This window comes from Rhinoderma darwinii, chromosome 1 (assembly GCF_050947455.1).
Source record: "Rhinoderma darwinii isolate aRhiDar2 chromosome 1, aRhiDar2.hap1, whole genome shotgun sequence".
NCBI lineage: Eukaryota > Metazoa > Chordata > Amphibia > Anura > Rhinodermatidae > Rhinoderma > Rhinoderma darwinii.
The window spans coordinates 182440824-182457671 of record NC_134687.1 but is presented as its reverse complement, the minus strand read 5'-3'; the positions used below and the strand labels follow the sequence as shown (position 1 = coordinate 182457671).

The 16848-nt window shown below is 40.7% G+C and overlaps 1 protein-coding gene across 1 annotated transcript in view; it reads left to right on the top strand.

Annotated features, from left to right (window-relative positions):
- Positions 1-16848, top strand: part of LOC142757730 (venom factor-like) — a 328633-nt gene that overhangs the window by 230284 nt on the left and 81501 nt on the right. The window contains 4 exon segments of the mRNA XM_075860640.1: positions 6501-6555; positions 9493-9655; positions 11647-11730; positions 14939-15092. Of these exon segments, the coding sequence (XP_075716755.1) occupies positions 6501-6555; positions 9493-9655; positions 11647-11730; positions 14939-15092 (456 nt within the window).

The following is a 16848-nucleotide window of genomic DNA, read 5'->3' as shown; positions in this document are numbered from 1 at the left end:
ATATTTTTCAAGAAAGGCATCAAGGCCCTTCCTGAACTTGTTCAAAGAATCAACCGTGACAACATCCAGTGGCAGAGAGTTACATAGTCTCACTGCTCTCACAGTAAAGAATCCCCATCTGTGCTGATGGTGAAATCTTTTTACCTCTAGACATAGAGGATGCTTCCTTGTCCTTGTTACAGGCCTAGGTGTAAAAATATAATTAGAAAGCTCTCTAAACTGAATAGCCCCAAGTTTGATAACCTTTCTTGGTACTGCAATCCGCCCATTCCATTAATTACCTTGGTCACCCTTCTTTGCACACTTTCTTGTTCAACCATGTCCATCTTATACACAGGTGCCCAAAATTGTACACAATATTCCATATGTGGTCTGACTAGTGATTGGTATAGAGGCAAAACAATGTTCTTGTCATGAGCATCTATGCCTCTTTTGATCCATCCAATGATTTTATTTGCCTTGGCAGCAGCTGCCTGGCACTGGTTGCTAAAGGTAAATGTACTGTCCATTATCCCCAGTACTTTTTCAGTGTTAGTTTTATCCAGTGTTTTACCGCTTAATGCATAATTGTAAAATATGTTTCCTCGGCCCAAGTGCATAATCTTACATATATCCACATTAAAATTAATTTGCCATTTCTCCTCCCAAACCTCCAGCTTCCCCAAATCCCTCTGTAGTATTATATTATCCTCCTATGTGTTGATTACTTTACAGAGGTTAGTATCATCTGCAAATACTAAAAATATACTCCTTTATATAAATATAACACTCTCAAAGGTCATTAATAACATAAGAATAGGGAATTTAGATTGTGAGCCCCAATAGGGACAGTAAGTAAGGACCTCTGTACAGCGCTGCGGAATATGTTGGCACTATACAAGTAACAGAAATAATAATAATAATTAATAAGCATATTAAAAATAAGAGGGCCCAATACTGACCTCTGTGGAATCCCACTGGTAACTGTGACCCACTCTGAGTATGTACCATTAATAACCACCCTCTGATTTCTATCACTGAGCCAGTGGTTAACCCAATTACCCATTCCCCCCAGTCCCAGCATTTTCATTTTATATACCAAACTTTTAAGCGGCACAGTATCAAACACCTTTGAAAAGTCTAGATACACCACATCCACAGTCTCACCCAGGTCCAGTCTAGAACTTACCTCCTCATAGATGCTAATCAGATTGGTTTGACAGGACCAATCCCTCATAAACCCATGCTGATGCTGCGTTAACAGTTTATTTGCATTGAGATGCTCGAGAATAGCATCTCTTAGAAAACCCTCAAATATATTACCCACAATGGAGGTTAAACTTATTGGCTCACTTTTTGACCGCTTTTTAAATATTGGCACCGCATTTGCTATGCGCCAGTCCTGTGGAACAGACCCAGTTATGATACCGTAGAATCCTTAAATATCTGTATGGTACTTAATTCCTGCGGAACGCGGGGGAGTATACCATCCGGACCTGGTGATTTGTCTATTTTAGTGGTTTAAGGCGGCGCTGCACTTCTTGCTGGAGAATTTACTTTATCCCTAATGATGTTGTCTGACATTGAATTTTCATGTGTAAATACAGTACAGAAAAAGGTATTTAAGGCCCTGTTCACATCACCATTGCCCTTCCGTTGAGGGGCCCCATATGAGGTTTTCGTCGGGTTAACCCCTCAATGGAAAAGGCAAACGGAAACCACAGCTTCCGTTTCCCTCACCATTGAACTCAATGGTGACGGAAACCTAGCTAATGGTTTCCGTTTGTCACTGTTGTGAACGGGTCCGTTGTTTTGACGAAGTTATTTAAATAACCCCCTGAACTGTCAATGGGGCGTGTAATGGCAAGGGGGCATGTAAAATCACTGTGAAACTGTCCAATCAGCTATGGACAGTGCCACAGCAATAGCTGGATAGAGGAGAACGTGTGCGCGCATGCTCTCACTTGTCCTTGTCTGCCGAGAGCTGAGGAGTGAGTAAGAGCGTGCGCGGGCACACGCTCTCCTCTCTCCAGCTCTTGCTGTGGCACAGTCCGTAGCTGATTGGACAGTGTCACAGCGATGTTACACGCCCCCTTGCCATTACACGCCCCTTTGACAGTTCAGGGGGTTATTTAAATATCGGGTGGCAAATATAACAGCACCGATATCTAAATAACGGAGGAGGGTAGGAAATTTTTTTAAAGTTCCCCATGGTTTGTGCAGCCCTGACTATTACATGCTGCACTCAGCTGCACATGTATGGGCAGGTGAAAGGTTCTAAGAGGCTTTTAAAAATGTCCCATTTAGTTTTGTATATTTCTATTTTTGAGGAGATTGTCCCAGTTTATGCCCTTAAGGTCATCCCTTAGCCCATGAAAATTGGCCTTTCTCAAGTTTAGTCTTGTTGTAGGTACTCTACCAAACATCTTATTAAATAACCTATAGATAAAGAGTCTGTAATCACACTAAATGTAGTACAAAAAATACAATACACAATGCATACAATTTTAAAAAAATGTATCATACAGTGCAAGAAATCGGTGTCATAAACCCTGTGGAAAACATGATATTAATATGCCATGGGTCCTAATGAACTAGCAATATCTGGTACAATAGATACAAATTTACATATAAAACTCCACCCTGGGGAAAACTGCATACAATAGGTAAACTATCAGAGAATGCAATATATATGCTCAATATGTGAAGAGTACGGAAACTAGGTATATTCCTTAGATAGCAGTTAGATAATAGCTATATGCATTAGCAGGACAGAAAAGATGCAAAAAGTAGATTGCGGTAGACTGGAAGAAAACTACATACCCATTGCAGAGTAAATGACGTGAGTGTCCTCAAACACCAGGATGACACCAAACCCGACGCATGTTTCGGCGTTTCCTTATTAAAGTCTAACTAAACCTTCAACAAACTTCTGAAATATCATAGTGACATGTCAGAAGTTTTGATCGGTGGGGGTCCGAGCACTGAGACCCTCACTGATCGCTAGAATGAAGAGGCAGAAGCGCTCGGGTGAGCGCTAAGTCGCTTAGTTTCTGATCTGCTTTTTTCGGAAAGCCGATGTATCAGTGTACGGACTCATAGACTTTGTATCCGAACACCGTCACATTGGCTTCACGAGAAAAGCTGATCAAGGACCAAGTGGCTCAGCGCTCACCCGAGCGCTTCTGCCGCTTTGTTCTAGCGATCGGTGAGGGTCACAGTGCTCGGACCCCCACCGATCAAAACTTCTGACATGTCACTATGACACGTTGGAAGTTTGTTGAAGGTTTAGTTACCCTTTAAAGGATACATGAAAACGTATTATGTTGTGGTCACTATTACATATGTGACCCCCAACCTGTACTTTTGATATCCTGTTCGGCCTATTGGTTAAAATTATGTCTTGAAGTATTCCCCCCTCTTGTTGGATCTTGCACCAGTTGTGAAAGGTAATTGTCTTTAATTATTGTCAAAAACCTGTTTCCTTTGTTGGACCTGCAGGTTTCTGTCTCCCAGTTTATATAAGGGTAGTTAAAGTCCCCCATTATGACTTCATTACGGTTTGCTGCCTCATCTATTTGCTTTATTAGTTGATTTTCTGCTTCCATTATATTTGGAGGCTTATAACCCCTATCAGTGTTTTATTATTCTCTCTCCCCTTATTTCCACCCATAAGGACTCCACATGATAATTTCCCTAATAGATATCATCACGCAGGATGGGCTTTGGGCAGGATTTTACATATAAGCAAACCCCTCTGCCTTTCTTATTAGTACGATCAATTCTAAACAGACTGTATGCCTGCATATTAACAGCCCTATTTCACAATTCTCCTCCAGAATTATCAACTCTAATTCCTCAATCTTGTTATTGAGGCTTCTGGCATTAGTATACATGAAGGTTATATATTTATCCATACCACTTTTCTTCTTATACGTATTAACTGTTCTAACCCATTGCTCTATTCCACCCCATGTTAATTTCTCAGCCCCAGCTCACTAGCTACGCTGTCCTACCCTTCTTTACAGTAATTGCCCTTCCCCATTCCCTAGTTTAAACACTCCTCCGAACACAAATGCACCCTCCGCATTTAGGTGCAACCCATCCTTACCTTAGAGTCTGTAGTCAATGGAGAAGTCGACCTAGTTCTCCAAGAACCCAAACCCCTCTTTCCTACATAAATTCTTTTAGCCACTTGTTCACCTCCCTAATCTCCCGCTGTCTCTCAGGTCTGGCATGTGGTACAGGTAGTACTTCTCAAAATACTACATTTGGGATCTGTGCCCTGAGCTCGTTACCCAAGTCCCGGAAATCATGTTTTAGAACCTTCTACCTACCTCTAACTTTGTAATTTGTGCCAATGTGCACCATGACTGCTGGGTCTACAGCAGCCCCTCACAATAACATGTCAACCCAATCCGCGATATGCCGAACTCAAGCACCAGGAAGATAGCCAACTGTTTGGTATTCCCGGACATTGTGACAGATTGTCCCATCTGTTCCCTAATACTAGAATCTCCGACTACCAGGATCTGTTTAGCCTTTCCTATGCTCAGACTCCCCTCCTTACTGGAGCAGACATTCCCCTGGTTGCTAGAGGAGGTGTCTAGCTGCAGCAGTGATACCCCTGACCTGATGTCCCCCTCATTTGCCAACTTGGCAAACTTGTTGGGGTGTTCCAGATCAGTACTAGTCTCCCTGACACTCTTTCCTCTACCCTGCCTTCTAACTGTTACTCAGCAAACTGTCTCAACAGACTGCGCTATTTGTTCCATCAACAATAACGGAACCCTGTTACAGTGGTGACAAACGGAAACCATTAGCTAGGTTTCCGTCACCATTGAGCTCAATGGTGAGGGAAACGGAAGCTATGGTTTCCGTTTGCCTTTCCGTTGAGGGGTTAACTCGATGGAAACCTCAGACGGAACCCCACAACGGAAGGGCAACGCTAATGTGAACAGGCGCTTAAACACAGTCTATATGTATAAAATTTATGGAAAAGGAGTATATATATATATGTATGATTGGTAAACAATCATATTTTGATAATAAATGCTGTGGCCGACCTCCACCCACTTAAATAGAAAACTGGTGTCTGTGTTTTTATTATCTAATTATACAGTTGAAGGGGAACCCTCAGTGCATGCTCTGAAGGTGATAGTAAAGAGATGTTCCATCCAGTTATAATGGCTTCATAAAGGTATAAAACCACTGTTGCCATTTTGACATCTGTGATGTACTGTAAGTATTCTCAATACAAACCTTCCCAAAGCAGGCTTTAACTTAAAGGAGTTTTCCGGTTTTATGACAATAATGTTTAATTATGTAAATTAAAAATTATACAACTTTCTAATATACGTTGTGTCTCAATTCGGCACCACTTTCTAGATATATGTTTCTTGTCAGCAATGCTCCCTGGGAAAAAGTTAGCAAAATAGATCTTTTTGACTCAAAGTTTGCCTTTAATCATGATTAGGCTTGTCAGCCAAACCAGAGACGCCCATCTGTAGACAGCAATCTTTCTGCATTTTACTTTGATGAGGAACAACAATGTCAGAATCATTACTCACCTCTTCTTTCCCCAGTGATCCCGGATTGATGCTCCGGTTTTTGTTTACAAGCTGCCAGCATGTGACCGCTGCAGTCAATCAGAGGCCTCAGCGGTCACATGCTGTATTCCTGGCATCACCGCTCAGCGATGGGACCCATGATGCCAAGATTATGGCACATGACCCTGCTGAGGCCTGTGATTGGCTGCAGTGATCACATGCTGGCTGCTTATAAACTAAGACCATGAGGACTGTCAAAGCATCAGCACTGGATCGCCGAAGGAAACCAGAGGTGAGAACTGATTCTATTTTTTGGTTCATAACATTTGCAGCTGTGTTTTTTTTTTTTTTACTTAAGCGGTAGCTACCTATAGATGGCACTAGAGAGACAGTTTTGTTTCTTCTGGAGAAGAGCTATTTTGCATAAGTTTTCCCAGGAAGCATTGCCCTAATGACACCAGGTGGATCTCTGCAAGGACAATCAGTACCTTCTGAGAGCTTGAAAATAGAATTAAAATGCAAAGTATATTAAAAAGTTGTATAACTTTTCATTTCTACAGTGTTTACATAGAAATGGAAAACTCCATTAACAAACAGCAAAAAAAATAAGTAATTGTATGAGCCACTTGAAAATATAGACTCCTGTGCCATTGCCCTGTGAGTCTGTCACCAAAATGCAAGCTGCTGTTTATGGCAACCTGTATTCTGCCTATGTTGCAGAAGAAGCAATTTGGCTAGTAAGTGTACATGGAATTTCTATATATGTATTCTAAATTTGCTAAATGGGAAAGATTGATCATGTCATATGGTATAGTCTAGACATTTTACTGTGTTTTTTTTTTACGCTCAATACTGGCACCAGGCTGTCCCCAAGAGCTGTGGTATATAAGAAAATTGAATCATGTACTAATGTAGTTTGATAAGCTTCATCGGCAACCTACAGTATATAATCTTTGTTTCTCTTTCAAACAGGCTATCAGAAACAATTGTATCATCTCTCTGGTCAATCTTTTCAGGGAAGCACATGGTAAGAGCTGAATTTGCATCTGTTGACATCAGCTTTAACTTTCTATTATGCAGAGAGCTATTTTTTTTTAGTTCACCAATCTTTAATGTATAATATTTTCAGACCCCTTTAATTTAGGGCATCTAGCAGCACCTTAACAAGCCAGGGGTTTCTTCTGCTTCTACTAAACACCCCCCTTGTACTTTTGTTTGTAAGGTGCCATGGAAACACCGACATGCCCATTATAAATTACCAAACAGAAGTTCAAGGTGCCGCTCAGTGGCTGCAGGGCTCCACCAGCATGTTTTTCTTAGGAATACTCGTACCTTAATCCAAGGCCAAAATCGCCGAACGTTAAGACAAATCGCGTTGTGAACAGAGCCTAAGCTCGTAGATCACAATTCTTGAAGCCTTGTAAAAATGTTAGTCTATAAGGGACATATATTTTTGCTGGTGATAATGAAAGTGGTGTAATGTTCCAAAATAAGGTGTGTGTTGTGTGTCCCTCATAGACCATTTGCCGCACAATGACCCACATTTGTTAATTTATTTATGCTTTATACATAGTTAAAATTAAAAAAAAGGGGAGAATGGCGCTCCTCTAAGGTAGTAGGTTTAAAAGTAATATAAAAGAAAAAGTAAAAAAAAACAAGAAAGTGCTCACTTTTTTTGGTTGTGCCATATTATCAGCACAACACAAGGGGAAATTTATCAAAACTAGTGCACACGAAAAGTGGAGTATTTGCCCATAGCAACCAATCCTATTCCACCTTACATTTAGCAGAGGTCCTTTGGAAAATGTAAAACAGAAACCTGATTGGTTGCACTGGTTTGCACTAGTTTTGAGAAATCTCCCCCAATATTTAAAAATGTAGAAAATGTTCATGTCCTAACGGCTGCAGGCTCACGAAATTGATCTTACGTCACCAGGATCCTGCTATCTTTATACTGTGGAGCGTTAATTTCAGAAAGCCTCCTTTTCTTAGCGCTACCATGTAACTGCCAAAGTGACAGAAAATGAAGCTGAAGCTTTTTTTATTAGAAAACGTCATCTTCAATTTCCGTTATTTTGGCCTATACATGGCAGCGCTACAAAAAAAAATCAGTCGTTTTTAAATTAACATTCCACATAATTCTATTTATGGCAGGTTTTGGCATAAATTGCTCATTGAATGTGCAACGCAATTATGGAATTTTTTTGCGACTTCTCTTGCCAACCTCTTGCCTTTTTTGAAAGTGACTAGCTAAGTGGGCGTGGTTTTGTAGTAGAAGTAGTTTAAGCTAAATTTATCAAATGAAAATGGGCACAAAATTTAGGCGCAAATATACAGCTGCCACTTTCAGGAATAAAAAATACTTTTGGATAGGCAAACATGTCTAAATGCACCAAACCTATTAAGTGGAGTGCGCTTTTTATTAAACTAGGGTAATTTCTCACCATCTCCCCTATCTAAATACACTGGCGCAAAAAAATGCCATTATTAATAACTGTGGGCCAATGTCTCCAACATGCCTCCGTTACAACACACACACACACACACACACACACACACACACTGACTGGGGTTCTTTGGACCCACCAGAGGAGATGATCCTAAGGGCTCCCTCCATCTAAAAAGAACATGTACACATCCACTTTTAATTGCATGGTAATCTTTGATGCTATCATTGCACACAAAGGACATAGAGTATCATCAATAAGGTCTTCTAGGTTATTTGTGAATCATCCCATAAGAAATAGTTACAAGTGATTGACTTCAAAGTCCCTTCCAAATGGGGTTGTCTTCTGCTGGATCATCGGAGTCTGGTACCTGGTGGACCAATACGACCCTGTAAGTAGCATGGAAAGAGTCTTGTACAGCAGAAAGAATATCTTGTGACCACTTCAGTACACGTAGGTACATGTATGAAATGTTAGTTATCTGGAGTTAGTAAAATAAAGATCATCTCTACAAGATGTTTTTTTTATAAATAATTGTATTCCCCATGAAATTACAATTCTGGAGCATTTTTTCTTAGAACTCTATGTTGTGCCGTTCCTCCTTTATTCCTCCTCGAAATGTATGAATAAATTGACAACTGGGTGTTACAGTTGGGGAGGTGTCTCTATAAAGTTTGACTCTATCCAATCAGTGCGGACAGAGTCAGAGTGTGTAGGAATGCAACCTATTGACAAGGGAAATGGTAACACCCAGTTGTCAATTATTTCTACATTTCTAGTATGAATAACAGAGGAAAAGCACAACGCAGAAAAAAATAATTCTGAATAATGAAAAGTTATGTGATGGATACTCAGGTACAGGACTGATTACATTTAGGGTATGTTCACACGCAAACTCAAAAACGTCTAAAAATACAAAGCTGTTTTCAAGGGAACACAGTTCCTGATTTTCAGATGTTTTTGAGCCACTCGCGATTTTCGCTACGTGACCTGCACTTCTTTTTTGTAGCCGTTTTTTTACACGGCCGTCTTACAAAACGGCCGCGCAACAAAATGACCCTTCGGAACAGAACGCCGTTTTTCCAATTGAAATCAATGGGCAGATGTTTGGAGGCGTTTTGGTTCAAATTTTTCAGCCGTTTACAGCCCGAAAAATGGCCGAAAATATGCCGTGTGAACATACCCTTACAGAGCAAATGTGTCTTGTTAGGAGCTGTGCACCTGTACAGACCCTTTCCTACTGGAAGTAAACAATGAAGGTTCCTGCTGAATAACAGCAAGCAGAGATATTGAAAACATGAGTAATTGATACAGAAAGTACATTAGAAACTTTTAATCATACAAAGAATAATCTTTATTTGCTGAAACAGGAAACCCCTTTAAGCTACAGAGATTTGGGCTTCAACCAATCAGATCTGTTCTTTTCTGAAAATGAAATCTGTGCACAGTGGCTTTATTTTTAACTGGTTTAAGCTACCTAATGTTAAAGATTAACTAACCAAGTAATTTTCTTCCAGGTTAACCGCATATGTTGTAAAGATATTTTCAATGGCTTCACAGGCGGATTTACTGGAAGTAAACAAAGACATGCTCTGTAACAATTCTATATGGCTGGTCAATCATCAAAAAAATAATGGTGAATTTATGGAGCCTGGAATTGTATTTTCAAAATCCATGCAGGTAAGACATTTAGTTGATCAGGGTTGACGAAGTATATTAGGAATAAAACCAATGGGTGGAGTAGTTTGCTAAATGTGTATGATTTTTGTTTTTGTGTAAAAATACTCGTGCAAAACCACATCAAGACATTGGGGGAAATTTATCAAAACTAGTGCAAGGGAAAAGTGGAGCAATTGTTCATAGCAACCAATCAGTTCACTGCTTTTATTTTTTTTTATTTTCCAAAAAGTCTTTGATATCTGAGTGATTACTTTGTTCTCCTGCTCAATATTTCCCTTAGGCCGGGTTTCCACGGGTCGGATACACTGCGTAAAAACTGCGTTTGGCGTTTTACTTTTTTAAAGCAAGGAGATGCTTGAACAAATTTTGCCTCTTCTGTGTTGAAAAAATGATGATGTTAGGAAGCAAGATACAACAGAGCTACTAAGCTGGCAATTGATAGTTAAATATTTTTTGTAAATAAAGCTTAAAGGGTAACTAAATGTTCAACAAATTTCTGACATGTCATAATGACATGTCAGAAGTTTTGAGTGGTGGGGGTTCCGAGCACTGAGACCCCCACCAATCGCTAAAAGGAAGCGTCAGAAGTGCTCGTGTGAGCGCTCAGCTGCTTCGTTTCTGTTCGGCTTTTTCCGGAAAGCCGATGTAGCGTCTCTCCAACACATTAAAAGGACCATAGAATAAGTGCTCAATAACATAACCATAACAACCTTACTCTTTCTGTTGCATGATGCAAATATAGCAGTCGCTTGTGGATGTATACAGTCCCTAGTTTATTCTAATGATCCCTAATGGCTCCTATCCAGAACATTCAAAGGATCCTAGGGTAAGCGTTTAATTATTCAAACATAGCAACTGTAATGTTACCCCTGCAATCTATAAACTCTTGTATCATAGCCAAGTCGTAGATTGCAGAGCTACTCAGAACTATGGTACATCTCATACATGCGGAGTAGCACAGCAAACTATGACTTGACTACCGTTCAAATCTGTATAGATTGCAGGTTTAAGATCGTTCCAATTGCTGTTTACATTATTAAATGCTCACTTTCCAATTTGTTATATGTGTTGGATAGGTATAAGGTAGCTGTGTATTGTGGGCACAGATTATATAGTGGTTTGCCTAACCTCAGGGTGTTATAATGTTTTGAGAGCATTTTCCCAATTATTGTGTTTTGTGTGGCCATATTTTTCTTTTTTTTTTAAAGGTTTTCAAGTAAAAGTTTAAATTTAATTCAAGTTTTGTTAGACATTTTTCAGGTTTTTTTTTCTAAGAGCTAAGTCAATAGATACTCCATGAATCACTCAAACTTTTGCGACATCATCACAATAGATAGCAGTTTTTAAATACATACTCATACTATTTTAAAATCATCACAATAAAATACAGCCTATAAACACACACCCTCACAATAGTGCATAGCCTATCTATCTATCTATCTATCTATCTATCTATCTATCTATCTATCTATCATGTATCTATCTATCTATCTATCTATCTGTCATTTACAGCGTGATCTCGCGAGATTACGCTTGCTCTGCTGTAACTACCACAGAAACATTAACAAAGTGTCGGGATTGTGAGTAGACATCCCGTGGAATGTCTATTCACTGTCTAAACACTTTAGTATTGTTAATGTGTTAGTATAAGACAGCACATAGTGATCTAAAAGAATCCCTATGCGCTGACTAAATGAATGGAGAGAAGTGCATGAGGCTGATTGGTCAGCGTCATACACTCCTCTGTACAACGCCCACTTGGTCAATAGTAAAACCCGCCCAGTTGTCCATTGAGAAACTCATTAGCATAAATCTAAAATCGCTAATAACATGGTGAAAACAGATTTATTTTAAAAAAAAAACAAAAGCACTGCTGTCACCTACATTATAGCGCCCATCTCCTTATGTAGGAGATAGGGCACTTATAAAGTGGTGACAGAGCCTCTTTAAGTAACACAATTTTCCAAAAGCTTGTTTTCTTGTCTTTCTAGGGTGGATATGCCGAGTCCGAGTCCTCACTTACAGCATTTGTACTTATTGCACTAGCTGAATTAGGAAACACATGTGATCATTTAGTAAGTAGAGTTTATGTTATGCCAAATGGCTGTGACTATTCTATTACATTATGTAATTAAGAATTCTGCAACTGCTGTATATTATATGATCCCGAACAATAGCTAAGAAAAGAAACCTAGTCCCAGAAATCTCTCTTTAAACCAGGACTATGATTGATATGCTCATTTATAATCTCTAAATAATAATCTCTGTCTCTAATTTGCCCCAGATTATAATTGGGAATCTCACCTTTTGCAATACCAAGGGGGATATCTGCTGTCAGGCCTCATTTACACGAGCGTGATTTTCGTCCGTGCGACGCGCGTGCTTTTCACGCGGGTCGCACGGACCTATACAAGTCTATGGGGCAGTGCAGACAGTCCGTGAGTTTTTCGCAGCGTTTGCCCGTGAAAAGCCACGCATGTCACACGGAAGCACTTCCGTGCGAACAGCGTGATTCGCGCAACAGCTGTCAAACTCTGAATGTAAACAGTAAAGCACCACGTGCTTTTCTGTTTGCAAACATCCAAACGCAGTGTCATAATGATGGCGGCTGCGCGAAAATCACGCAGCCGCGCATCATACGCTGATGACACACGGAGCTGTTAAGTGCCTTTTGTGCACGCAAAACGCAGCGTTTTTTGCGTGCGCAAAACGCACACGCTCGTGTAAATGAGGCCTAAGTCTGCATCAAAATTTGTGACTAAATCTGCATGTAGGATTTTCCCACAGAATCACTGCGGATTTGCCGCCTCTGAGTAAATTTCCAACGTTTATTACCATTTATTTTTTTTATCTAAAAATGTTCAAAATTCTGTCGTGATCAATTTCTTAATATATCTTTATAATGGTCAGAGCTTTGTTTATCTGATACAAAGCTCCAAATTCCTTGCATAGACATAAATTTAAAAGACAACATTCTGGCTGCCTGCAGCTGCCACTAGAGGGAACATAGGACATTAAATTCAATAATAAGACATTAAAGGGGTTTTTCAAGTTATATAAAAAATTGGCCACGGTAGGAGGGATGCAAAAAAATAAAATAAAGACCCATTGCTCAACTCACGGATCCCCGTTGTTCCAGCGCTGCCGCCCCTTTCCTTCCCGCCGCTGGGATTTGACATCCCACGTGATCCCTGCAGCCAAGCACTGGCCTGTGCTGTATACCCACTGAGACAAGTGATAGACTGCAGCGATCATGTGGGTATACGGGCACGTCATCGCTGCAGCTATGTCAAAACACAGCAACGGGAAGGAACAGAGCGGCAGCACTGGAACGACGGGGATCCGTGAGTTGAGCAATGGCCCTTTTTTTTTTTTTTGCATCCCTTCTACATTGGACAATTTTTGAAACAACTCGGAAAACCCCTTTAAGCACTAAGCTTCTGTGGTGCCTCTAGTGGTGGCTGCAGACAGCCAGAACGTTATGTTTTAAAATTTATGTCTATGCAGGGGATTTGTAACTATGTGTCAGAAAAACAATACTCCGACCGCTAGAAAGATATTAATCAGCTCAGAATTTTGAAACCAAAAAAAACGACATGATAATATAGGTATGTTCACACAGCTTTTTTTCAGGCTGATTTTGGAGCAGAAAAGCCTCCATTTATGCTCCAAAATACACCTGCAAACAGTTTCCTATTGATCTCAATGAGAAAGGCACTGTGCTGTCTACAGGAGGCTTCTTTTTTACGCTGCTAAACTAAAAAAAACGCCTCGTAAAAATAAGTAGCATGTCACTTTTGAGGTGTTTTTGAAGCTGATTTTACATTTAACACTATAAGGCCTTATTCACACGAGCGTTGAATACATCCGTGTGATGGCCGTTAAAACAACGGCCGTCACACGGCAGCATGTATTTCAATGGGGCCATTCACATGGCCGTTGTTTCAACAGACCGTGTGAAGGGTCCGTTGAAAAATAGAAGCTGTCCTATTATATTCTGTTTTCACGGATCCCTCCATAGACTCAAGTCTGTGGGGATCCATGAAAATGGGACCCGCACGGGGCACATCGGACGTGAAAAACATCAAATTTTTCACGCCTGAAATCTATGAATCTCACGTATGAATCTAGCCTAAGGCCCTGTTCACTTAGGGTTTTTTTGCAGGCAGATAAAATCGGCCTCAAAATTTCTTCTGGAATCTGAGGCAGATTTTGACCTTTTTCGCTGCGTTTTACACTGCATTTTTCGCCCGCGGCTATTGAGCTCCACGTGCAAAAAACACCATGGAAGACGCTTTCTCTGACTCCAATTGATTTTAATGGGATGTCAGAGGTGGAACCGCGGCAAGAAAGAGCATGCCGCTTTTTTTTTTACCGCAAACAGCTAAAAACCGCGGAAAAAAAACGCCTCCGCCTCCCATTGAAATCAATGGGTAGCAGTTTCAGGAGTTTTTTGCCGCTGATTCCGATGTGGTTTTCGCGCCAAAATCGGCTAAAAAAAACTTTGTGTCAACTGGACTTAAAAAAAACACCAAAAAAAAAAAGCCGAAAAATAAAGCCAAAAAATAAGCTTCAAATTAAAAAAAGCTTCATTTTCAGCTTCAAAAACGAAAATCAAAGGCTGAAAATAGTTTCGTAATTTTCAGCCTGTTCTTTTTGTATGTGTGAGCATACCCTTAGAGGTGGAGTTTCGATTTAAGGGCCAGGATAGATAGTCACTTCTTAGGGTATGTTCACACGGCCGTTTTTTGGGCCGTAAACGCCGAACAATCGGAAGCAGTACGCCTCCAAACATCTGCCCATTGATTGCAATGGGAAAAACGGCGTTCTGTTCTGATGGGCTGTTTTTTTAAGCGGCTGTTTAGAATAACGGCCGCGTAAAAAAACGACCGCGAAAAAGAAGTGCAGGACACTTCTTGGGACGTTTTTGGAGCTATTTTTCATAGACTCTATTGAAAAAAGCTCCAAAAACGGTCGTAAAAAACGCTGCGAAAAACGCAGTGAAAATCGCGAGTGGCTTAAAAAACTTCTGAAAATCAGGAGCTGATTTCCCTTTAAAACAGTTCCATATTTTCAGACGTTTTTGACCCAGCGTGTGAACATACCTTAACAGAAGTTTGTACATAAAAAAAACTAAAACATTTCAAAGGTGTACATATCCTCTAATGAAGTTTTGTTTATTCTAGGCCTAAAATAGATAATTGTTACTTACAATATACTACAATATACTTTACGACCCATATTGAAATACACACACAAAATTTTTTTATTTCTTTTCTCTAGGAAATTAAAATCGCTAAAAAAAAAGCTGAAGCATATCTTGCAGGAGAACTTCCAAAACTAAAACACACCTATAGTGCTGTTATAACCTCTTATGCTCTCTCTTTAGTAGGAAACACTAAAAATCAAGATGTTATTAATTCATTTGCAAGTGAAAGTAAGTATTTTTATGAAAACATTGTTTTTATTGTAAGGGTGTGTTCACACGTCGTTGTGAACACCACGATTTGACCACGACGTGTGGACAAACCCTGATATTCTGTTGGATGGACATAGTCTCAGGCCTCATTTACACGAGCGTATTATACGCGCGTGCGACGCGCGTGCTTTTCACGCGTGTCGTACGCACCTATAATAGTCTATGGGGCTGTTTAGACGATGCGTGAATTTTGCGCTGCGTGAGTGCGTTGCGTAAAACTCACGACATGTTCTATATTCTTGCGTTTTTCACGCAACACGCACCCATTGACTTCAATGGGTGCGTGAAAACAACGCATGCCACACGGACGGTCCTGCGTTGCTTGCGCGAAAATCACGCAAGAGCTGTCAAAAGGATGAATGTAAACAGAAAAGCACCACGTGCTTTTCTGGTTACAAACATCCAAACGGAGTGTCAAATTAGAGATGAGCGCACCGAACTTCACCGGGTTCGGCCGAACTCGTTTTGACCGAACCCGGCAAAAAATGTTCGGGTACGCGACGTCAGGAGACAGTCACTGCCCACGGTGCTCAAAGACTTAAACTGTTTCAGCACCATGGACAGTGACTTTCGATCACAATATACATATACGTGTAAAAAAAAACAGAAGTTCGGACTTACCGATAAGTCCCGGCTCCTTCCTCCAGTCCGACCTCCCGGGATGACAATTAAGGCCAAGTGACAGCTGCAGCCAATCACAGGCCAAGCACAGGCTGCAGCCAATCACAGGCCAAGCACAGGCTGCAGCCAATCACAGGCTGCAGCGGTCTCATGGCCTGCCGCGTCATCCTGGGAGGTGGGGCCGGATGACAAGAGAGGGACGCGTCACCAAGGCAACGGCCGGGAGACCGGACTGGAGGAAGCAGGCAGTTCATGGTAAGTTTGAACGTCTTTTTTTATTCACAGGTTGGTGTATATTGTGATCGGAACTCACTGTCGAGGGTGCTGAAAGAGTTCCTGCCGATCAGTTAGCTCTTTCAGCACCTTGGACAGTGACGGGCGTTGACTAGCCTCATCTCTATGATGGCGGCTGCGCGAAAATCACGCAGCCGCACATCATACACGGATGACACACGGAGCTGTCAATTGCCTTTTGCGCACGCAAAACGCAGCGTTTTTTTGCGCGCGCAAAACGCACACGCTCGTGTAAATGAGGCCTCACTCACAATCTAACAATATACACATGTGGGCAATACATTTACTTTTAGGACTTGTTCACACAGTGCATATTTGCATCATATTTTGCATGTATATTTATGACAAAACCAGGAACAGAACCTAAACAGAAAAAATATATAAAGGAAGGCCTTATAGGACTGCTCTCCTGGAACCAATTCTGGTTTTGGCTTAAAAAAAAATGCATGCAAAATCTGAAGCAAATCTGCACTGTGTGAACAAGGCCTAAGAGGGTTTTCCCAAGCACATTTATTACCTATCCGCTGTATAGATGAGAAATGTATGATGGCTGGGGATCCCCACTTGGACCCCCACGAATCAAAAGAAAAAGTACATTGCTTAGCTATTTCCATCTGCCCCATAAACATTGAATAAAGCAGCAGCGCACATGCGCAACCGCCATTTAATTTAAAATCCTCCTCACTACGATTATGCAATAATCACCATTCTAGTGATCGGTGGGGGTACTAGTGATGGGGTCCTTAAAGGGAATGTGTCGCGAATTAAACCTTTTTTTTTTTTTTAAGTAAGTTACTTA